The sequence below is a fragment of the Scomber japonicus genome, chromosome 20 (assembly GCF_027409825.1).
Source record: "Scomber japonicus isolate fScoJap1 chromosome 20, fScoJap1.pri, whole genome shotgun sequence".
Classification (NCBI taxonomy): domain Eukaryota; kingdom Metazoa; phylum Chordata; class Actinopteri; order Scombriformes; family Scombridae; genus Scomber; species Scomber japonicus.
In genome coordinates, this window is record NC_070597.1 from 11,504,207 (window position 1) to 11,529,539 (window position 25,333).

Below are 25,333 nucleotides of genomic sequence, written 5' to 3' on the forward strand. Positions count from 1 at the left end.
AAGTGAGGGAGATCAAAAGCAAGTCTGATAGAGTTTGGCCTCTGTGCAGCCAGTGACATCATGACATTTGGGGAACTGGTGTTTGAGTACATTTTATGAACCGTAACACTCTGTTTCATGCATTATAATGGGACTCCCTCACGGCTAATAACCTTTTCTGAATCAAACCATGCTGCATTGATTTATGTTTGTATTACCAGTTTAAATGCACTGAGTTTTGCCTAGTTTCCCTGACCATCTCTTTCAAAACGCATCTTCAAGTGGGTTATAGTAACGTCAGATGGGTTTCATCATCATTCAGGAACAAGTCTGCTAACTTCAGGTTTAGCCCTCTGCTAACTTGAATAGGATGAAATGATTCATGATGTGGCTCTTCTAGACTTGTAGAAGAATCATTTCGTGGGTGTTGTGACACTCAAAAAATGTATCCACTGTTTTACTCCTTTGGCCACTACTCACAATTTTGCGAACCTGCTGGGGCTTTCAGTAAACAGCGTTAAAGAGGGCACTGCTTTTAAGTCTTTTATGTCATCAACTCCAGACAAGCGTGTCATCTGTTAAAAGCACACATACATTCAAGTTGCTAGCCCTGTTGCAAAGGAGATGCAAATCCCTGTCAGCATGTGTATGAAAACCCCCCCATAATTTCTCTTTGCACTGAAAATTGCATGTACATCCACCGTTAAATAAAAATGAGCTTAAACTCTGAAGCTCAACTGTATGAGGTCTCTAAAAGGGCAGCAGATGTTCCCTAACAACTATGTAATCACATTTTGCCATAACTGATACAGTGATTAGACTACAGCATGCATTTGATATTTACACTAAATCAAATGATCCAGTTTAATGGGAAAGGTCACTAGTAATGCCTAACTCCAGCCTGGTTCCAGACCACTAAATTGCCGCCTATAGCTATGGTTTACTTAGCGATTCATAGGAATGAATTAAGTGAAACGGAATGACAATTTAGTCATAAGTCCAGCAGCCAAATCCACCCAGAATGAATGCCTGAGTCTGTATATCTATACAAATACTAGCTTTTAGTATCTTTTAGGTCATTATTTTGGATCATAAATTGTAGGCTACCTTGTGTTATGGAGAATTTGTTTTCAATGGTTAACCTCAGCAGTAGAGAAAAGTGTACAGGAGTCCAGGATGTCTTATGCTGCAAATGTTTATTGAAGCTTGGCCAAGGAGAATCAAAGTATTATCAATACACCCATCTGATGCATGATGCCACCACGATTCTGAAGAAACTGTCCTCCGTGAATAGTCTTTAAGCCTTTACAGATAATACCATGCATACTCTATGCCCATAAATGGTCATACTCAATGCATCTACAGTAAAGAAATTAGTGTATTTGTTCATTATTCTACAAACAAGGAAACACAGTTACCCATCTGTGCATTTAGGCAGTCAGACAGATATATCCTCTGACCTTGGGTGCCACAGCAATGTCACACACTGTTATCAAAATGACTCCTGCATTCCCCAAAACACCACAGACACCAAATGGCAAAACTGCAGACAAAGTCCTGCCCACTCTGCTTGGGCAAGACTCTCCTTGACCTGCTGCTACTGCTTATGTAGAATGAATAAAACTCGGTGCTCACACCTACAGCCTCCTGAACCATTTGCAATCAATTCAATCAATTTCATTCGTAACTATCATTTTCTCTGAATTTCCTTCAAATTTTGTTTCTTTCTTCTTTTCACACAGGGTTCAGAGCTGAGTGGCTGGTCTCTAGGGCGCTGGAGCAACGATGGAATAGACATTCATCATAACTTCCCCGATCTTAACTCCATTTTGTGGGAAGCCGAGGCCAAGAAATGGATCCCTCGCAAAATGTTAAACCACCATGTGTCCATCCCAGAGTGGTACCAGTCTAAAAATGCCTCAGTGAGTTTTACGTGACTCTGTTTTATGGTCAGCATGGTAGTAATGATTGTATTGTAATCTCACGTAATGGGAAAAATTTATCAGAGGTAACTGTATACATTTTTTAACATCAGGGCTAATGGAAGTTTAAACTTCACCATTTTTAATTGTAGAATTTGGTGTTATAGAACACTTCAAAGTCTTGCTCACAGTTTTCACTGCCTACAGCATCAAATGTGATCTACCATATGCTTCATCTTTCCTCCACCCATCTCTTGAAAAGGGTAAAGCAGCCACGTGGGCATATCAGTGGTGTCTATTTTGGGAGAAGCAGATGCATTTGCTATTTGTGACGAAGAGGCTGAGAGCTAAAATATACCCAGTGATCTATAAAAAGCTCATCCTCACGAGTGTTTTGACGTTACTGTGAGCCTCGAGTGAGTCACACAGAGCCTCCAGAATAGCTGCTGCAGCTGCAGAGTTGGGGTCCCCATCTGTGCTCAGGAAGCTGTGAAAACTGTCCTCGCTCGCCTCACTGACTGGCCCAACCAGTGCTCAGAGATAGTAGGACTGGTTTAATTATATGAGCCCAAACAGCAGGGCAGTCTTTTTTTATCGATTTCCTGATTGTAACATGCAAATACAAGTCACTGGATTATAGGTGGCTTGCTGCCTCTTATGAAAATGTATAGAATAAATAGTAGTGAAATTAGTTGACAGCTGGGGAGTGTGTGAACAGCCCTTTTGATATCTCTTAAGAGCACATTGCAGTGGAATTGTTTTCAGCATGAGTTAATTTGGCAGTCCCACTACTGAGGTGATTGCATGAATTACATTATACTCCCCTCTCCTGTGTTCCCCACTGTAGGTTGCCGTGGAGACGCGGGCTCTGATAACATGGATGGAGAAGATGCCCTTTGTACTGGGTGGTAACATCCAGGGAGGGGAGCTGGTGGTGACCTTCCCATATGACAAAACTCGCTCCCTAGGGGTGGCCAGGGGGCCGACCCCCACCCCGGATGACCATGTCTTCCGCTGGCTGGCCTTCTCGTATGCTTCCACCCACCGCCTGATGACTGATGCCAACCGAAGGGTCTGCCACACCGAGGACTTTGCTAAGGAGGACGGCACCATCAACGGCGCATCCTGGCACACTGCAGCTGGCAGTTAGTGTCCATAGCTGCATGGGTGTTTTCTCGCTGAGCCTAACACTGTCTTATGCAGGATTTCTCTGCTCAGCTCTGAGCCTTTGAGCTTTAGCTTTGTTTAGCAGCCGTGAGCATATCTGCATATTCACAGTTAAACCCCTTTGGCTTTTTCCAAGCTTCTAGGTTTTAGCTCCAAGCATCTTGTTAGAATTCAAAAGCAAACAAACAAAAAGGAAAAGTGGGACCTCTTCGATTTCCACTCTCAATTATTGCCACAAATTTCTGGGGAAAAACGATAACCTAAGTTGATGCTGGCCTAAAGATATGTCTTTCTTTCTTGGCAGGTATGAACGATTTCAGCTATCTGCACACCAACTGCTTTGAGTTGTCGATGTATGTGGGCTGTGACAAATTCCCTCATGAGAGTGAACTGCCTGAAGAGTGGGAGAACAATCGCGAGTCTCTTCTTGTCTTCATGGAGCAGGTACAAAAGCAAAATAGCCCCCGCAACTCACAAACACACAAGAGAACCCATGCTGTGAAAACGAGCCACACAAACACATGCTTTTTTCTCATTTAGGAATATATTAGTTCCTATTTGACTTTTAATTTGTTCCTGTTGTTTTTCAACTCCTCTGTATTTACTTAAAGTGTTCTAAGGAATTTTAACAGTGAAACATTTAAATAGACTTCTTAACTTTTGCAGTAAAAGCCGATTGGAAACTGTCCTGAAGCAATTACAGTACTGGCATCGGATCCTCTCAAAGAAAAAACGAAAGAATTTCAGCATCATCCTGAATTTGAGACGATCGGACCTCAAAAAAACAAAATTAATGGTGCATTCAGGTGCTCCTTGTTAACTTGTGAACTCTGAAAACTGAATTTTTTAGCCCTGACACTGCGGACAAATTGTATTAATGGTAGATGTTCAATGTCCCTTGAGTTGTGATTTTTTTAAACTTTACTCCAACACATGATGGATACCTGGCAAACTGTGTGCCAGTTTAATAGCAAGTACATCTATATAATTACCTTTTTCTATAACACCTTGTGATTAATACCAAATCCTGGCTGATAATACGAATAGACAAATACCAAAATTATATGTGCTTTTATTTTGTATTTACCAATAATTGATGACAGCATAAAGCCTTTATGAGTCACCTTAGTGTGAATTATGGGATCCTCAAATCCAATCAAAGGTTGTGCCCTTCAAGTTTATACAAAATAAGGCAGCACATCCAGCCTTAATTTGAAAAGACTTAAAAATTTGACAAGCTCATCGGCCTGTTATGATGTATTTTATCTAGAAATTTGAACTTCAGAAGAACCGGCCCATGTTGGGACGCAGTTTCTTTAAATATTGATGCTGGATGAGGGAAGATATTACAACATTCTTAACAATACTGTTAAATCATACATTATACATCATATCATCACAGTGGAATATACAATGTATTAAAATATTCAGGAGATGCTGAGGGGCTAAACTTCAGTCAGGATTTTCACATTATTGCATGGGTCATGCTTTTTATATGCAGGTCCATCGTGGGATCAAAGGTGTAGTGAGGGATCTGCAAGGCCGCGGAATAGCAAATGCTATTGTTTCTGTGGAGGGCATCAACCATGATATTCGCACAGGTACAGTACTGTATGTCACCTGGTTTGTATGTATAGCTTACACTATTAGTCATTCATTTTAGGTAGTAAACAAATAAACAAAATAAACAAAAAACTGTTCTGTTTAAATTTGTCTGAATGCAAACAGATGTCTGTTTTCCCGCATGTGAATGTTTTTCCCTCCATCTCTGAGATTTTATGTGAGTAAGCTGAGATTTAGCAATCAAAGCAACAGAAGCTACCTCAGGGCTTTGACTCGACTGTCTGTACACTTGAGCTGATATTCCTCAGGAATGAGTCACTGTTACAGTGAGTTAGCATTCCAGTGTAAGAAGGAATAGAAAGCCTAAACAAAAGCAGCTGATGTATTTCAGCACAGCCGCAGGTACGAGTCTCAGTCCATTCACAGTCATAGCCAGTGTCGCCCAGACCTTCTGCTCTGAATTTCACTATCGATTGTGCATCCTCAAGGCAATCTCTGCTGATGCCTAAAAATGCAGCCTTCAAAGCCAAAGCAGTTTTTTACTTAGAGCGTGAAATCGTATGTCCAAAAGGACATTAGCCATTATTATTCCTGGAACTAAGTATAAGTCACCGCTTCCTCTCAGAAATCTTGCTACCCTCAGTTGCAGTCAGTAAAGACTTAAATGGTAAAACGGTACCTTTTCACCTAACTTCAGTTTGTTTTGGAGCTGTATGAACCTTCAAAACATTTGCCAAGGCATTGTCCTCCATGGATGAATTGACAGTCACTGAGATGGCAGGAGTGCTAATGTCTGATGTCTGATCAATATCTGCGAGATACATACTAAATAGCTTAATAACATTTTATATTGATGCCTTTTCAGGAAAAAATTGAATTCCCTTATACCATCTGAATGCAAGTTACATGAGCACAGATGCCTGTGCTCTACTGTTTGGATCATCTGTAGATCAGCAGCAGAGGCAGACCTGCCATCATACTTTATTTGTCTCAGTGGGCATTCAGACGTGTCAGGTGGGTGTTTGGATGACGGGAGCAAAGCAACGCTGTCGTTTTGTGAGTGACTCAAAGGTTGAAAAATATACCACAAGCGCTCTTCCTAGGTCACATGAAGGCAGCGTTGAGCTGGGAGAGCCCAAGAAAATCCGACATGACAAAGCAGAGCTATTTTTAAAAAACCAAATGGGAATACAGAACACCTCTTTTTCCAGAAGTAGAACACAAAGAACTCTAACTTTTATTTTAGGTCTGAGATGAAGGGTTTTGTGATGCTTGCTTTTTGCCCCTGCTTGGTAGGCTGTTTAAATACAGCTTTCTAGGACAAAATTTGCATTTTTGCTGCTGATGCACAAATAACAAATAACTTCAATTATGCTTGTTGTGATTCAGCCTAAATAGAACATGTACATGGTCTTTAATTTGTACAAGCCCATGTTTCACCTATGAGCAAAGTAGGTAATACTAACATTTGTGTAATAGCTAATAGTTTAACCAATTATACAATTATTATTGGTGTACATTTATTCTACACTGACAACAGAAAATGAAAATGGCTATGACAGTGTGGTTTCAGTGTGGTTAAGACACATTATAATTATAAAAATGTACATACATGACACCCAGCATTATTCAAGCTTTCAATACATTTCATCCTATTCAATTCCTCATTAACCATTTAGAAAGACTATTTTATGTACACTTGTATGTACTGCCTTGTTGGCATGAGAACAACCCAAACGGGTACATACATGTGAAAGCATTGCTCCATAGATAGTGCTGCTAGTGGTCAAACATTCCTCAGGGTACCTTTAAAAACAGCATTTTTGCTGTCTTCCAGCTGACTTAACTTATCACCTTGCTGTGATGTGATATTCCAGGTGGGTCAGTACTGCTGTTGTTGATTACAGGTGCAACATAGCTGACAACACCTGTCAGTGTTGTGCCACAGAGGGCAGTGAAACATTGCTTTTTAGCCTGGTGTTGAATTTCTTTTAGGTTACTGTGAAGTCATTAAACCCAGTCATATTCAAGATTGTATTGGGATTTTTACAGGTATATTATACAGGACCTGAGAAAAATACGAAGTCTCTCTTCTGAGGAGGAAGATGAGAAGAGAGTTTTACTGAGAAAACTATGCGCAAACTGGACTACTAGATTTTTTTTAAATGTGTGACCTCAATCAATCTGAATCAACCTAGATCTATTACAAATTCTATGGTTGATTAGTATTTCTTCCAGAAGGAGAAATTGAATTAGTTTAACACTCTACTTTGGGCATAAATTAAGTTATGGAGGGCAGCTGTGGTAAAGAGGGTCATCCACCAACCAGAAGATCAGTGGAAGTGCAATCCACGACTCCTCCAATTCGCATGTTGAAGTGTTCTTGTGCAAGATACTAAACCCCAAATTGCACCAGCACTAGTGGTGTGTGAGTGTGTGTGTGTGTGTGTGAATAAACATTAGAATATTATCTTATGAGCAGATTGGCACCTTGCACCTTGGACTCTGTGCTTAGATAGCTGTTCAATAACTGATGTATTTTGTATTAATTGATGTTAATGGTAAATTGAAACTTCACTTATTTGAAATAACATTATGTTAAAATGTGACAGGATAAGTATTAGTGGATCAAGGATTCACATTAAGAGTAGCCTCTATGGCTGTTCACAGATAACACAGGCAAGTCTATGTTTAAATCAGTCCATCCGTTTGTGCTGACTTAAAAAAAAAAAAGACTGATTTATTTTTAACGTCATCTGGAGGCTCAATGTGGCAAAATGTGAGGTTAGTTTGAGGATGAAACACATGCCTCCTATTGTTGCCACGTGGAACCTAACCATAAAAGTGCAAAATATTCATTAGCCGTGTTTGTGTGTGTGTTATCAGCTGCTGATGGTGACTACTGGCGCTTGCTGAACCCCGGAGAGTACAAAGTAACAGCCAGAGCTGAGGGCTACAGCATTAGCAGTAAGAAGTGCGAGGTGGGCTACGAGATGGGTGCCACCAGGTGCGACTTCACTATCGGCCGCACCAACCTGTCACGCATCAAAGAAATAATGGAAAAATTCAACAAGCAGCCCATCAAATTGCCCCTCAGGCAGCTCCAAGCTCGCAGGTCCAGAGAAAGACGTTTGGGGACACAATGACTGTATGAGGATGCCGGGGGGAGAATTAAAAACAAACATCTGCTCTGATCAGACTGGGGTGAACTCCAAGCCTGGGTTTGGACCTCTGTCAGATTCCTTCACAGTGCTGTCAGTGGAACGGCTGTTTGGAGAAAATGAGGATTAATTTAAACGGGATGCTTTATTTGTTTTTTTTGTTTTGTTTCATCCCAAGACATAAGCTCTTTGTTCACTGTCATCTCAACCTTTGTTTTTTTTAATATCCACTGTAAACAAGTTTATGTTCATGACCACTTTTTTTCAATTTATAAAAAATACGACAAAAAATTATATAAATCATTCCTTCTGATATCAACTATAATATTGATATTGCAGATTTACACCATTTTGTCAGAACATTACTTTTGTAAATAAAGGAAAATTGAATTACAGTGTTTGGGGTAACACTTTGAGTAGAAAACAGAGTAATATAAGGTGTTACTAATAGCGTTTTGGTAATATTATTACAGGGACTATGTCAAGTAACACATTACCACCTGAAATTAATCGTTTGTTTTTTTAAGAATTCATCCACACTGCACATCATTCTGCCACCAGAAAAAAGTAGAATATAGCCCAAAACAGTTTCTGTTGTTGAAATTCAATGGCTGCATTTTAAATGGGTATAATCAGGTTATCAACGAATAAACATTATAGTTAGGGCAATCTATGTCTAGGCCACTATGAACCAACATTACACTCTTCCATATTTGAATGCATGGTTGACGTCATTCAGTTGTTATTTTGGTGAAAGCAATGCAAAAGTGGTGTAATAAATAGTGTATTACTCTACACAGACAGTAATATTGTAAAGTAACTTGTCACTTTCAGATGAAAGTAACTAGTAATATGTAATATATTACATTTTGATACTAACTTGCCCAAAACTGCTGAAATACAAACCACACATGAAGAATCTTAGGAGTCTTAGCATCTACTTTCAGCCACTGTGAGAAATGGCCATGACTGTCATTATGTACATACTTATTAACTTATGTAACGCAGTTATGTAAACCATTACAAAGCTTTATTACCTGCACTTCTACAATTCTCAATCCTTGTGGACTCAGTGACTTTTTGTGTGTCATTGATTGTTTTTTTATACACATTGCTTTTGGCAAGTTATTAAATAAAGACTATGTTTGCACATATACTGCTTTTGAGGAATATTGTGGTTTTACTCATAGTAAGCACTCTGGAAACCAATAAGTCAATCAATTAAAATGTTGGTGTTGGTAAGACATGAACCTGGAATTGTCAAATTTAAAGAAAATACATGAATGGCTACTAATTATAGGGAAAGCAATACTTAAAGAGTCTTTTATTCAGTGCACAGCCAAACTGAAAAATAATTAATGTTACACATGTTTAGCTACAGGCAAATGATAAAATGACAACATACAAAAAAAAAAAAATCATTTCATTTTCTTTAGCTGCTGATCTCTTTTAAGGCCACCGGAGGCTGCAGCTCACCCTAACATATTTTGGGTGGAGGGCACTCTGGATAAGTAATCAGTTCTGCACAGTAATAACTCATATCAGACCAGAAATTAAAGCAAGGTCATAACTTGATAAAGAAAGTCAAAGCATTTGCAGTAGTCGGTAATTTACTTTGACAGTGTTGGTTATTTGTAGGATTCATTCTCTAAAAGTAAGTCTGACTTTAAATTCTCTCCTGCTTGATTAAATGTCCCTAATGGAAAATAAGCCCCATTTCATTTCCATAACTCAGTTGTAATCACCGTGGTTAATTTTAAGCATCATCTCATTTGATTCCTGCAGTAGAGAGATTGTATCTTGAGAGTGTCGGGGTGGAAAGGCTCTAATTATCAGAGCTCTGCTGGGGCTTTTACAGATCACTGGCTTATTCTGACAACAACACCAGCCTTTCTTCCCTCTGGCCAACATGCAATTACTGTATAGGAAGACTTTAACCTCTTATCTCCTCCTCCAAAGGTTATTGAACAGAGGCTCACACCTGTCATCATGTCGGAGCACTGAAGAGTATAATGCATACAGTATGAGGGCTTGTTAATATCACTATGCTTTCTGCATCTCTGTACTGTACCATGATCAGTGACTGTTTTTAGATTTTAACTTACACCCAACTAACAATTATTCTCATATTTATCAATGAAGGATGTGTTTAATGTATCGATTAGTTGTTTTATCTATAATGATTAAGCTGATGTCTTCAGATGTTTTGTTTTGTCTGACCAACAGTCCAAAACCACATTTGGCTTACCATCACAAAAGACAAAGAGAAGCTCACATTTGACAAACTGGAAACAGCAAATGTTTATCCAAGTAGTGGCTGATTAATTTCTACTGGGAATAATTCAAAAGCCTTTATTTTTTGCTGTCTCTATTACTCTGTTGTGATATGATTCTTCTGTTGAGAGCAAAGATTGATTGCTTCTTTGTTGGTGCATTCAAGGGAAGACATTAAATATGTGGGGAACAATATATAAGGGAACATAAAATATGTGCATATTGAATTTGCATCCTTTCTGTTATGTTATGGACTTCACTGACTTCGCTGAGCTAGAGGTAAAGTTGCAACACCTTACATGAAAACTTTCATTTCAGTGTTGTGTAAACTAGAAAACTAGTAAGACAATGAAGAACGAGAGAACTGCTGGATATTCATTATATAAGTTGAATAATGAAGCCTTTGTTATGAGGCATCAGTTGAAAATAATAAGCTTACCAACAGTTTGCTAACAGCTACATATATGTCCAACAAATATAACATCAACTCTACAACATTAAATATTTTCAGAGCCTGAAGTTTTCTTCACTTTTCAAATGCTGCACCAATGTTGACATTGGTTAGGGAAGCAAAACAAAGTGCGAACTGCAGGGAGTTTGAGTAGTTCAAGGGACCTGGGATATTAGATTGTTCAAAACAAAAACATAGCTGGGCCATCTCTGACTGTTTTGAGAGTTTGACATTTCAGCATTGATTGCTGATCACTCTAAAATGCTTGTAATTTTTCCCTACAACATACTTTAATAATCCTGATTGCACCCTTTTCTGGCCTCTGTTGGTATAGATATGTGATCTAATTAGGTATTTGATCTAATCAGGAAAATTCAGACAGTGTACAACACGTTGTAAATCCCATATACTAAATTTACCTTTAAACAATTATGTTTGTGCACCAACTTTTTAAAAGTGGCATCTGCAGCATATCTTACTGTAAGTCAAAGTGAGGTTCAAACTTCTTCCATATGGCCTGCAGAAGATCTCTGGAAGTGGGTGTGGACCATGGGTGGGACAAGAGAGGGGGTTGTACACTGTGCAGGGTGTGCTGTGTAGCCGCTGTGGCCTGCAGCTGTGATGCCGTGCAGATGTGTGGGAAGACACAGGCACAGGCTGACCTTGCCAGCAGTTGAAAGGCCAATGCTTCTTCAGAAGTCGGTCCAGCCTTTGAAGTGTTATAGTGCTTGCCTGGATATCACAGGAGTGAGTCGCCATGCAGCGTTGGTAAACCAGCTCTTAACCTCTCTCCCCTCTGCTACTCCTGAGCCTCAGAGATGGATTAGATTCTCTGCGGGTTTGATGGACATCAAAGATCAGCAAAGACAGGAAGGGTGGTAGAAAAAGTTTGGCCATTTCTGGATGATGCACTTAGTTTCACCATATATATATATATATTTATATATATATATATATATATATATATATATGCATATATGTAAAACATGTTATTCATATAATCCTGCAAACTGTACTTCACTAGTGTAAATATATCATTCTTGACACAAGTGTTAAATTTTGCTCCCTTATGAGCAAAAGACAGAAATGCTTCAATGGATGTTAATTTAGTTGTTTCAATTAGAATTAATAAAAAAACATCCAGTTTCATAGAGCCTGGGTTTAATTTTGGTAGTTTTGGACATCCTTCACTTTAGTAATCATAACATTGTACTGAACAAAGTAATTACTGCCATCTGGGAATGTGGCAACATTGCAAGAAAGAAGTGAAATGGGGCAAGAAAACATGACCAATCAGAACACTGAACAGATTTTGTACTAAATGCTAACGCCAACATGATAATACACAATATACAATACTAACATGCTGATGTTTAGCAGTTACAATGTCATTGGGTTCACAGGTATTTGGTTATAAACAAATTAAAATTCTCATAATGGTCCATCCAAAAATTGTTGAGACATTTCACTCAAAACCACAAATGTCAACTTCCTGGTGGCACTACAGGAAAATTCACCAAATGTGGGAAATCCTGGGAACCACAAACATCTTAACAAGATTTTAGGCCAATCCATCTGGGTGATGTTGATATTTCATATTTCAGTCTGGACCAAAGTGAAGAGCTGACTGATCAACAGGGTGACATTGCCACCTCTAGGCCATGACATTTACAATTATTCACTTGGCAGATGCTTTGGCCCAAAGCGACAACGCTCCATTTTCCACCTGAATCAAGTGCCACAAGGTTGTAGATGCACATCGTAGCATCTAAGTGCACTGCAAATGACAATTTTTTGAGAGATAGATAGATCAAGGAGGGCAGAGTGAACATATTACATAAGTACTAGAGGAAATCCAAGAATCTTCTTGGATTTAAAAAGACAAAAGTATTCTGCTGACTGAATTAGTGCAATTGTAAAACTAGTGTAATTGTTTGAAATTTTGTTAAATAGCTAATAAGATCCAGGTTGTAATAAAGCAAAATGATCCTTTAATATTTGTGAACCGAGTAAGGGAGATAATTCCAGTCACAAGCAACATGCAAGTTTTTGAAATAGGTTCATGAACATTTGTGTTCTGTGTGCCAGGTGTTTTTTATTAATTATTATCTACCATAAATCCTAATAATGATAACAAAAACATGATAATCATCTGACTCAAGCAATAAAATGGGAGGCCACATACAGAGTTACAATAAAAGCACGGACCCGTGGTGAGTGTACTGCATGAGTGAGTGAAATTGTGATGTTGTGTGGGAGGCTGCTGGGAAGTCAAGAGAAGAAGTGACTATCCAGTGAGACAATCATTTTAAACTTTAGCAGGTCCTGCACAGATGTTACAGGTTTAGGTAATGAGCAATCCAACTCCACTCACCAGCAAGCTGCAAAAAAGAAGCAAAGCAGACCATATGACAGGTATCACACACACACTGGTCCACATAGGAGTTCTGGTTTTAGTCAAATGTGACAATGCTGATAGGAGGTTTTGTTATTGAGATTCTGTAGGGTAATAATCCATTATAAAGGCAACTACAAATCAACCCTATTATAGCCTCCTCAAAGTGTGTTTATTAATAGTATGCATGAAAAACATCCGGGGATATTGAGCCTTTGTTCAAAGATGATTTGTAGTCAGAATATAGTTAGACCATCAAATTTTGCAGGATCACTCACAGATGATATGTGTGCGTGTGATCTACATCTTGTTACAGACACACAATGTGTGGCAACCAGATGTAGAAAAAACATCAGTCTATTTGACACAGATTTCCAGGCATATCCAGATATGTTCAAGGTCCTGCATACTGTGAGAAAGATTTAAATAGTGGTCAGCATTTGATGTATTTCTTGTATATACTATATATTTTACAAATGTTCTGAAAGTAAATGGTGATAGTCTGTCATTCAGCATATGTTCTACATACCTACAATCTGTGTCTATTTTAAACTTAGCTCCTTGCTTTGTAAAATAAGACAGCTGACTGTATGCAAGTTTTTTAGCCTCTGTTTAAGAGTTAGTTTATGTTAAATACTTATGTTATACATTTTTTAATACATTTTTGCACAAAACTAGGCTTGTCGGTTTTGTCCCCCCATCACTTACATTGTAAGCACATATAGAAGGGATCTTTTAATGGCCAGTGTTAGCAAGAGGAAGAAAAATGTGTTTCAGTGTACAATGTAAACAGACCTGAAAAATTGTGAACCCTCCTTTAAGGTACGATTATCATTAAGCAACCACTTTGTTAAGGTTAGGTTACGATTGTGGTTGCAATCAATTAAAAGGCAACCTTTATTTTTTAGCTACAAAAATCACACATGACTTCCTGCAAAATGTTGCACCTAAGCACACAATTTCTAGGAATACTGGGCTGTCTGAGTGAAAACACCTGAAGGGTGGTGAAGATTGGTGAGAAAAGGTCATAAAAGGGGGTAGTTTACTCTGATAGATTATATAATAATAAAATAATAAAAGAATCCATGAAAATCTCCCCAGTTGGTGCAATGACACATCTGAGCAGCATTCACACATGCTATGCCACAACAGTATGCTGACAATGTGCATCACACATTTTCTAGTACACACAGTCAAACAGAAAGTACACAGTGACATATGAGAGAGGAACTGAAGAGTATACATTGTAATAAACACCACATGCTCTTTTTTCATTCATGTATGAGATAAATAGCCAGTTTCTCCATCACACATATTAATCTACATGTCATTCAGATATAGAGGCTTAATAACCAAAACCTTAAACTAAAGTTTCATAAAGTTTTACAGGTTTTGCATAAAACATAATGCAGCATCGAAAAGATCAGTTTGTCTGAGGCTTGGATTTGATGATTCTTGAGATTCTGCAGAAAAAACATCAAACACAACATTCAGTGTATGCTATCACTGGCCTTTTCATACCCTCTATTTATTTTAGTCTTTGAGGCTTTCCAAGTACTAGAAATATGTTATTCTACTGTCAAATTATTGCTGTTTTACCAATGAGATAAATATGTCATTTTATATTAACTTGATAAAAGAGGCCAGATATGTTATTTCAATGCATTAAATAAAGCGAAAAAACCTTAAGCTATGTTCTTTTGCTCAGTCAAAGTGTTTTGAAGAGAAAAAAAAACATTCCTTAGTTTTACAGAAAGAGGTGTCCACTTTTCACTTTGAGTTGTGGTTTATTCCTCCCCCAAAAGGGGCCAGTTGACCAAGTGGATTGAAGCCAACCATGATTAAGCCGTGTGTTACGGTCACTGCCGCCCACCTGGGGATAATCACTGGCTCCTCCCGAGGTGTGAATCAGCGTGCAGAATCGCAGTCATTTACAGCCAAGGCCATCTCAGTCAGCCGCTGATGTTGTTTCATTACCACCTGCACTATGGTGTCAACTGAAAAATAGCTTCCCTCTGGCTCCGACTGATTGCAGGTAGAAATAGTCTGAATTGCGGTTGATACAAAAGATTGAACCTATATCACTCTTGTCAAATCCTCCTATTTTTTTCTCTTTTTTGCCACACACCAATTTGTTCCTCAGAAAATCCCAAATCAACAAAAACATGTAATCATGACACAGATTTATCGCTCCATTGTAGATGCAGTGCAGCAGCAATTATTGTCCCAACTAACAAGCGTTGTCTTTCCTGCCATTGCCTGAATTAGCTTATACCTCTGTATCATTAAACTCCAAAAATATTAAAAAACAAAAACATTTATTGCATATTCTGTTCTGGTTCTGTTCGCAGTGTAACTCTGTGCCCCAAGCTGCCATTCTCCACTGCTCCTCCAGAGGCCCTCAGACTTTTCTCCCTTTTTGTTTGGGCTGGACTGAATGGAACAAAGCTGTTTTGAGTTGTATCTTTAAAATACTTCTGGCATGATATCATTTCAGTTTTCTTTATTAGCTAGACTGTAGTCATTATGTTTTTCTGGTTTTTGGTTTCCTGTTTTCTCTGTGTTTTCCCCTGTGTTCATGTACTCCTCCTTAGCATTCTTTCCCTTTTACAGCTGCCCTGCATTGAGTTTCATTAGCTATGCTGCCTGTATCCCCAGTCAATCAGCTTACCCTTGTGGCTTACCACCTGTTCTGTTTATTCAATAGTTCAGTTTGTATTTAAGTCCTGGTTTTCAGTTCAGTCTGACCTGTTTGTGCTACAATCTGTCTGTTTTCTTTTGACCTGCCAGCTTTGTTTTTGCCTGCACACATATTAAATAAAGCAGTCATTCAGACCCGCTCAGGCTTCAGTCTACTGCATTTGGGTCCACCTGCTCAACATATTCCTTAAAAAGGAACTAGAGTTGCCATGTTCATTATAAAATTTCAAAAAATGATGATGGCTGAACAAGAAAACCAAGAAAACATCACCATTATGATAACATACACATATGCAACATTTACAAAAATAAACTGCAAAACTCAAGCAATTAGCATACAATACATTTTCAGAAGACATTAGAAAAAACCATGCAGCTTTAGGCTGAATGCAGAAGTACTTTTGATGTATTATAAGAGCTGGGTAGAGTTCCACAGCTCAACCTTTTCTTCTTTTGCTTGTGTTTTGTCTACCCACTTGTGTTTTTCTTCTCCATAATGTTCAAAAAATGCTGAATGTAGCTTTAAACGACGAGAGATTTCCTCTGAGATACATAATTAATCACAACAGCACCAGATGGTAAGTCTACAGTTTAATCATTATGGTCAAAATCTGAACCAGTCATTTTCTTCATTTTTACCAACATTACAAATACAATCACCACCAAAACGAAATATTCTCACTTCATCTTCAAAAGAATGAACAGTCATCATTGTCATCATCACTGTCACGTGTTTGTCATCATAGCCATCTTTCAGCAGCAGCAGCAGCATCAAGCCAAGGTTTAATAAATTAGGAGTTACATAACTAAATCAGTTTAACAAAATATTTCAGGCAATCGAGTCAGTCACCATAACAAAATGAGGTATATTACACTCAGTTAATTTTCAACTATCAGCAAAAGTTAAAACTTTTTTGCATTTAAAGCAGCACATTCTGTAACACTCAAACAAATACAGTGTTGTAATAAATTACGTGTACGTATATTAAAAGACACCAAAAAAAAAAAAAAACTTTTCACGTTGTCATTTATCTAAATCTGTCAACATACACAGCTTCATGTTTAACTTGTTTTTCCACCAATAACCATAGTCATCATTTATGAGAAAAATAACTACTCTACATCAGTGCAAAACATCAGTGAGAAATAACCATGGAAAGCAGAAATAGGGTACTGAAATATAGAGGCAGATCCTGGGTAATGCTAATGAACAAAAGTGTATAAGGCAATGATTGATTCTACCTATATTGTTCAAGGTATCCATATGCCATGAATGGAAACATTTATACCACCACCATATATTACAGAATTTAAGGCATTGGTTGTCTGGGAGTATCAAACAGTACTACACAATGCATCATTTATCCAAGACAACCATTTCTCCTCTGAATGAATAATCATAAACTCATCGACACAAAATTAAAGAAAAAATGTATTAACTGGTAATTACATGATGATTTAAAGTCAGTATTTTATTTATCTGCTAATGTTTTTGAGATAATGTACTGCAGCTACTAATATTTGGCTCACTGGGTATCTTAGATCATGTTGGCACTCGTTTCCATGAGTCTAATGTACTCCCATCACATCCCAACTAAACTTTCTTTTTTTGGTGATACAATATTACAACATGCATGATGTTCTATATACTCTGTTATACAAACAAAACACCTCAATCTAAAGTATGTCAAAAGCCCTCTGATACAGAGCTGCCTGTCTTCTGATACAGAAAAAAATGGATATAGAACATGTAGTGGGTTAAACAGTGTCAGTCAAGAGGGCTTAGGGCTTAGACTTATCTTCAGGAAACGTCTTAAATAAAATATACAGTGTGAGTGTATTCAGCAATGTTTTATAGCTATCCATCTCATTAACAAATATATATGTTGATAACAGGTTTCTTTCTTAAAAGCACTGTTATGATTTTCATGGCTATATTTGACTATAAAGATGGAGATTTCCTGGAAAAACATTTCTTGGAAGCAGAGCTGCTCTGGAAGCAAAATGATTTAAATTGCAGCTGAAGCAAACTAAATTCTGTCTGTTCTAGTTCACTGAAGATTAGTCTGTTTGACCCATGACCAGTCTACCTTACAGCTCCCACTCTGAAATGTTTTATAGATCGTGAGCAATTAAACAGACAGAGCCTACATGTACCACATTACACTATCTATTTGAACAGGCAGAGCTTTCTAGTATTAAATACGTACTGTAATGGGAAGCTCTCAATACAAAACACATTTATGATGTCAGTAATGATTTTTTTTAAATGCCAATTATTGTGATGACACCTTTTAAATAGCATCCTTTACTGAACCTACTGTAAAGCCCCATATGAATGTTTCCCAGGGATATTATCATAGCAATAAATGATCAATAATTTTGCCTTTCTCCTTATAGTTAAGGATGTTATTTCATGGGAAGTGCAGCTCTGTTTCACTAAGGCTGCACCCTCCCACTGGACTGTGGACTCTGCAGGCTCATGGGTTACAGGTCTTAGACTTCAGAGAATAAAAGTTATAATCCATATCCGTGATTACATCCACCTTACACCACTGTAGGCCAAAGCCTCTTAAAGAATGTAGATCTGGTGCCTTTTATATTCATGGGTAGTGTCCCAGGATAATTTTGTTAAAATCTATTGCTTTGCTTAGACGTGTCCTGTTGTGTTGGAATATCGCACAAGCCACTTCTAGAGGTAGAATCTATTAGATCAGAATAGACAGTTCATATCTTATATATAATCTACTTCTTGCACAATTAACCTAAGTATTGCAATCCAACCATTCTGAGGATATCTACATAAACCTGTAAGCTATATATATCTATATTCTTTTAAATGAAGTAAACATTTGATCGCAAAAAAAAACAAAAAACAGTAAACTTAACTGACCCTCCACATTCATACCCTGTAACTAACTTTCTAAGAATGCCTGGATCATAAATTGTTGGATTAAAGAGGTAATTGCCATTAATATTTTTGATTGATCTGCTACATAGCATAGTTTAGGCAAGATGACCCAGCTATGTTGTTAATTAATTAATCTCTATTAGCATGATTGCCTTCATTGTGTCTACAGGTATTTATATGTTCTACACTGATTGTGTTGTGAAAATATCAGTGACAGAGTTGTCTGCACAAATATTACATACTACCCAAAATGTCTTAGTCACATGTTTCTGCATGGTTCATGTTAAATGTTGAGACCGAAAATAGAAACTTTTGTTAGCAAAAACATTATTTCTGCTTCCAGAGTTGCTTCATTCTATGAATCATTTATATCGAAACGTGCCTTGCATTAACACCTGTCATTGCTACAAAATATCACATGATTTAATAACTTTTCATGTGATAGCCCTGCAGAGCAAAGGAAAATATGTTCATTTTCCTTTTGTAGTCCATCTTGCTCAAAAGCATGAGAAAGCACAAAGCAATCTATGTGGAACAATCCTCTCTGTGAGTATAAACCCAGGCAAGTACAGTCAATCACGCTTCACTTGACTAAACAACCTGAGGGGCACACGTCAGTCATGACAACAAAGGCAGTCAGTTTGAAGGCCCATTTTACCCATTAAAACTCTGCATGGCCAGGTCAGTAAGTCCTTCAAAATGGTTGCTGAGAGCACAAACAATGGAAACATGTTAATATACATGAAACAAAATCATTTCTGTGAATTGGCCAGAATACTACAAAGTAATGTACCAGAAAAGTTAAAGTACCCCAGAAATGTGTTTGTTTGAGAGTGTGTCTGAAGTAACATGAGCCAAACTGTATGTTGTCATCTGTAATACAATTAGGGGAACTCAGTTTTGTATCAAGTTTTGGTTAGGCTAGTTTTCAGTGCTACATACAATGTGAATATCAACTAGTCACTTGCAAACACTTTGCACAGACTATAACAGACATAAAGCCATTTCTCACCCTTTTTTTTAAAGACAGTGAGAATACATACTATAATAATGTAAAAACAAACCATTATACTGTAAAATCCTTATTATGTCAAATCTGAAAGCTACACTTGAGAAAATAATGAGGCCGTGAACCATCCGTTCTTCTTGGGTGAGCACATCTGTCTCTCCAGGTGGATGTGAAATCTGCCGTTGCTCATTGTCCTCACTACAAGTTCACTGCACTGATGTGCTGTTCTGGGCACTCAGTATGCAAGCACAGTGGTATTCCTGTGCCAGGATTTGCCCTTGTCTGAAGCGACTCTTTTTTTGGTGTGTCAGACCAAATTCAAGCAGACGTGGGCAAGAATAACCAATATTTGTCCTCCTCTTCTTTAATCGATGATAAATCAGCTTCATATTTCCCTGACAGTTGCCAGGTGGACCCACCCATGGACTGTGTCCCATCAGTCCCGCACTCTGTCACTCTACCGTCGGTATGCTGTTACCTTGACTCTCGTGCCCGCGTCCTGATGCGTTCAAAGAGCTACGCTTCAGCAGCCTGTTGGTAATGTCAGCGCATGTCTTCTTGTACTGGTGTCGAAGCAGAGAGTACACAAAGGGGTCGCAGGCTGCCTTGCTGTAAGCTAAACACTTGGAGACAATTCCCCAGTGAGGGTTGATAGGCACCGCTGGAAATAACTCCACGATCCTGCAGGCATGCATAAAGAGAGGGTAGAGTGTGATAGAGAAAGTGCAGTGGAAAGGCAAGTCAACATGCTGGAAAAGACATGCATGCCCTAAGCTTATTATGCAGAAATAGAAATACATTTGCAAGACATCGTTGCCCATAACATAATTTTTGTTCACTGGAAACAAGGTGCTTCTTTTTGCTATTCTGTGATTATTTGAAGTATAGGAATTTATTCCAGCAAGAGCCCTCTTTACTTTATTGTGTTTGTAGTTATGATGTACAATTGCAAACAGGATAATACAGGTAACTATAAAGTGAAACTACATGAAGAGATTCCTCCTCTCATGTGAGTGGATGTACAATATATTCTCATTTTTATTTGCAGTCAGCTGCATTTCATGTCAAAAAAGGTAGTGAACTGATTGTTATCTAATGCAATATTGAACTAAGGAGTAAGTAGAAACCCTGAACTGACAGCAGAAAGTGATTTTTGCATCCTTATGATCTTCTAGCAGTCTGCAACTAAAAAATATTACATGTGCTTACTGTATAGGGACCTGTTATTGTAATCTCAAAGTAGCTGCACTCATGCTTGTAAAGACATAAAATTGGTGCTTTCACAAATTTCTTTTGTCACGTGTACAATTATTTTACCTTACATGTTGTCATAAAAGGTATTAAAAAAATTGCTGATCCTCTAGTCTTGCACTCTGTATGATTACTTCCACAATCAAGCCCTGTCAGCACATTAACACTGGCCGTACATGGGACAGTCGCCATCACTGATATTTGCCCACACGCTGCAGAGCAACGGAGTGAACAGGAGGTTAAGTCAGCTGTCACCGTGCACAGCAGGGCTTTTACTATATGCAATTACGTGTGATAACTCTAACAACAAATGAGCATCAGAGAGGCAGAGGAGGAGCTTTTAGTGTAATACATTCAGTTTGTAATTAGGGAACTGCCATTTCCAGAATGAGAGCATGTACAGTGCTACTATGGTTATTCATTACAGACAATTTACTGATAACAACAAACCATCAGTGTTCTTTGATGATGGATGAAAAACTCAATGTCAATGCCTTGAATGGCTCTTAATTGGGACATCATGATTTCATTTCAGACGTGAATTTGAAGATCAACTTCTTAAAATTTGTTTTATTATTAGTTTATTTTTTAAAATGTGCAGTTTTATCTTTAAGACACAATTCAGAGAGTATTATCATGTCAGTATTAAGTAAGAGGCACAGGCATATATCTTAAAGGATAGACTCACCCAAATTGTACATGTTTACTCATGTTTTGATTTATATGCCTGAGGGCCTTTAGAGATATCTGTCCCTGAGACTGATATTGATAATTCAGAAATTGAGGTAATTGGAATTTAAAAATTACATACAAAAGTTTAAATAGTCACATATCCTGTCCCTTTACAACGCAAGGTTAGTAGGGCTGCAACTGTAACTTCATTATCAATTAATCTCCTGATTATTTTCTGGACTAATTGATTAATTGTTTTGTCTATAAAATGTCAGAAAATAGAGAAACATGCTTGTTGTACTTTCATAAAGTCAAATATTTTCTGATCAACAGTCCAGAATCCAAAGATATTTAGTTTACTGACATGTAAGTAAATTGTACTTGTATAGCATTCATTATAGACATGATACATAACGTGCTTTACAAGGTGTAAAACAACATATAAAAATTAAAGAAAATACTGCAGATGAACAAATAAGACACATGATTAAAAAGTGCAAAACTAAAACACACAATACACAATGAATTTTTAAAAAACCCACTTTACACAGTAAAAATACTCAACAAAAAACATAAAATGCTGACCAGGTGCATACTGGTTATCACCTGTCTAAACAGGCATAAAAGAATCCACAGAATCAGCAGAACATAAGGGTGCAGGCAGAGCACTCCATAGTTTCGGTACTACAACCTCAAAAGCTCGATCACCACGGGTCTTTAGGCGGGTATGTAGGACAGACCACAGGATAAGGGCGTAGTAGATCAGCCACATATGCAGGAGACTGTGTAATGGTCTATAAGTACACACGAGAATTAAAACTGGATCCTTTATGCAACAGGGATCCAGTGAAGAAATTTAGGGGTAATGTGAGATTGTTTGTATGACCTAGTGAGTAGTCTGGCAGCAGCATTCTGCATTATCCGAAGACAATCAAGATCAGAAATACAAGTGAGAACAATGCATCATTGTAGTGGATGTGAGATGAGATAAAGGCATGTGTAATATCTCTAGTTATCAGTTCAAAACTACAGACCTCAATTCACTAATATTTCCTAACTTGGAAAAAACTAGATCCGATCAGCTTCTTAACATTAGTGCCAAAAAAAGATGATTGATCAAATATTAATTACCCCTAAATTACACAGGTTGAAGTGGGCAGCAGAGAGGCCAGGTAATTTTCATAATCAAAGGGGCAACCTTTTCTAGAGATCTTATCAGCGTTGAGCTGTGAAAGAAATTCTGCCATAAAGTCCCTAATAGTGTCTAGGACAGTCTAGGAGACTGGATAACCTAAAAGACCCACTAGGTTTGAAAGAAAAGTTGGGTTGGATATCATCCACAAATAAATGATATAAATGATGTTAAATCTGTCTATGATCTGAAACAAGGTCAGCAAAAGAGGAAATTAAAGTTAACCTGATATACCTGTGACATTTAAGTAGTGTTTTATATTCAAATTAATGGATTGTGCACATACTTTATTCTTATGTCGCCTGTGTGATTTTAACTTGCACAAGTGAAATTAAAAACGTCTCACACATCTACTTGCACATCACTTGTCTTGCTCAGTGGACCTCATTTGATATCCTCTCTGTTTCCAGCGAGTGATGCGAGTGGATACTTTCTAACAAACTGAGATGCACCCAGCGAACTTGAGGAGAAAAGTGCTAATGCAGCAGCAACAGCAGAGCAGAGGCATATTACTTATCACAAGGTCAGCCAATCTCATCTTCAAGCTCCAGCCAGTGTAGAGAGGCCATAGAGGAGGCAGGAAGGAGGAGGAGACAGTGGTATGGGAGGGGGGGGGGGGGGGGTGACTTGACAGCAGAGGTGGGAGTTTTGGGGGAAACCAGCAAAACAAGAGCTGCTGCGTAGGCTGCAGTGTGGATTCCCTCTCCCCCCCTGGGTGTCTCTCCTCCACTCACCTTGTGATCACATAGGGAGCGAAGCAGAGCATGAAGGTGCCGATGAAGGTGCTGATCTTCCTTGTCGCTCGCTGCCGTCGTCTCTTCTGCTCCTCCAAGCAACGCTGGCGAACACTAGCAACACAGAGAGTTTCTGCATTTATAATCAGTGGGCCATACTTGGGGAAGACCACAAAGTGTCTCTACAAATCTAATAAATGGTAGAATGGAGAGAGTGAACTCCTGTTCATTTCTGTTGTGCAATGGTTAAAAGTAGGAGAAGCCAGCAGACATTGAGCTTGCATCACAAAATAAGAATTCAAGAACTACAGTTTCAACACTACACAGTATTAAGCAGGTGTGACTTTGTGGGTGAGCCTGATGTCATGTTGGCACACTGCCTAAAGTCATATTTTATTTTATGTAGGTCAACACTGTGAGGAGTTAGAACTCTAGCATGAACAATACTGCTATAACACACACACACAGACACAGACACAGACACACACATACACACACACACAGACACACACAGACACACACACTGCAATATTGGTTTATCGAGGCAGAGTAAAGCAACGACTGTGGGTAACATTTCAACGCAATCCCCTCTGAATACTGTTGGTACAATTCAAATGTCAGCGTAAAGCATCTTTAACTGCACTGTTATACCCAAACATACAGAACAGTGTCATTGCAGGCTTTACAATCAGTATGGAAAGAAATGATGGCACCAACTGCTCCCAGACACAACACTTCTTCTCGCCTTTTTGATCAGGGGGATGCTTTGTACAGTTTGTTCTTTTTCTACTTGGTCTCTTCTGACTGAACACTCTGAAGTTGCCTTATGGTTTGCTTTGAATGTGAATCTGCACTGCAGATATAAAGTCAGTGTTGAGAGGTGCATGCTGCATTGATAAAACAAACTAATAATAAGTTAAAGGAGCTCACCTGGGGTGTATATCCACCAGCAGCACCAAAGTTTGCATTGTAATAACGTCGATCCTCTTACAGTGAAACCTTGCCACTTTAAGCACTTTGAGGTATGTGACACACAGCACTATAAAAGACAGCAGAAAGGTGAAGGAGTGGAAAAAGACGGTGAAGATAACAAACTGGGTCCGACTGCTCGCCCTCGGGTTGGACAGGGTGCAGGACGCGTAAAGGCGGTGGTATCCCACCCAGGAGAGGCAGGTGGCCACCGTGGAGAAGGACATGGAGTGCGCCCACGTGTACCCGAGGACAAAAGCGGCGTCTTTGTGGCGCATTTTGGAGTGGTATCTAAGGGGGAACACCACAGCGATCCACCTGTCGATGCTCAGAGCTGCCATGCTCAGCATAGAGTTGGTGGACAGGAAGGTCTCCAGGAAGCCCATAATCTGGCAAAAGCCGTCACCCCCTGGCTGAGCCTTACTGACAAGTCCCACCAAAGTGAGCGGCATGTTGGACACGGTCAGCAACAAGTTGCAGAAGGTGAGGTTGAGGTTGAACAGACCGGGGACCTGCTTGCGGATCTCCGGGTTATACAGAAAGCAGATCAGCACCAGGATGTTGGACAGCAACGACACTATAATAATCACAACCACCAACACAGAGAGAATTACCTCCGCAGTGTCCATCCTGTGGCTCCCGAAACTCACTTATCCTTACTTTTTGTACGCATATCCATTCTTGGTTTGCAGCTGTAAAATGATATTAATCACCCATAACCGTGTCCATGCATCCCCAGATCTCTCCACTGGTGGAGATCCCCTTTTTCCTCTCCCCACTACATTGTCTCTGTACACGAGCCAGCAAAGATTATCAGGAGGTTTCCGACATGAGAAGAAGTATGTTTGGTGATTCGTTTAGTCGATCTCCCGCTTTTCCCACAAACTACAGGGAACGACCTCCCGTGCCAAAGCTGCTCTCTTCTGGCACTGCGTCTTGCAGTGGGGTTTTGTCGTCCTATGATGCGCTCTCGAGGCATCACC

The 25,333-nt window shown here is 38.8% G+C and overlaps 2 protein-coding genes across 2 annotated transcripts in view; one reads left to right on the top strand and one right to left on the bottom strand.

Moving 5' to 3' along the window:
* The window catches only part of cpxm2 (carboxypeptidase X (M14 family), member 2), a 29,494-nt gene extending 21,475 nt beyond the window's left edge, over window positions 1–8,019 (top strand). Inside the window, exons 10-14 of the mRNA XM_053341410.1 lie at window positions 1,722–1,901; window positions 2,749–3,046; window positions 3,373–3,512; window positions 4,570–4,669; window positions 7,518–8,019. Coding sequence (XP_053197385.1) covers window positions 1,722–1,901; window positions 2,749–3,046; window positions 3,373–3,512; window positions 4,570–4,669; window positions 7,518–7,777 — 978 coding nt within the window. The 3' untranslated portion in view covers window positions 7,778–8,019. The remainder of the gene's footprint in view (window positions 1–1,721; window positions 1,902–2,748; window positions 3,047–3,372; window positions 3,513–4,569; window positions 4,670–7,517) is intronic.
* An 11,965-nt stretch (window positions 8,020–19,984) lies between these two features.
* Window positions 19,985–24,979, bottom strand: LOC128381402 (G-protein coupled receptor 26-like). The gene is made up of 3 exons (XM_053341412.1): window positions 24,312–24,979; window positions 23,382–23,495; window positions 19,985–20,213 (listed from the first exon to the last, which is right to left on the bottom strand). Exons 1-3 carry the CDS (start codon window positions 24,977–24,979, stop codon window positions 19,985–19,987), a joined length of 1,011 nt encoding a protein of 336 aa, XP_053197387.1.
* Window positions 24,980–25,333: the final 354 nt, after the last annotated feature.

What these genes read in the sequence shown, in the direction of transcription:
- LOC128381402 (XM_053341412.1), bottom strand. Translation starts at nt 24,979, where the DNA reads ATGGACACTGCGGAGGTAATTCTCTCTGTGTTGGTGGTTGTGATTATT. An exon ending in CTGGTGGATATACACCCCAG is followed by an intron (nt 23,496 to 24,311) that starts GTGAGCTCCTTT and finishes CTGTGTTGCTAG; the next exon opens with TGTTCGCCAGCGTTGCTTGG. An exon ending in GCTCCCTATGTGATCACAAG is followed by an intron (nt 20,214 to 23,381) that starts GTGAGTGGAGGA and finishes GCATGCCTGCAG; the next exon opens with GATCGTGGAGTTATTTCCAG.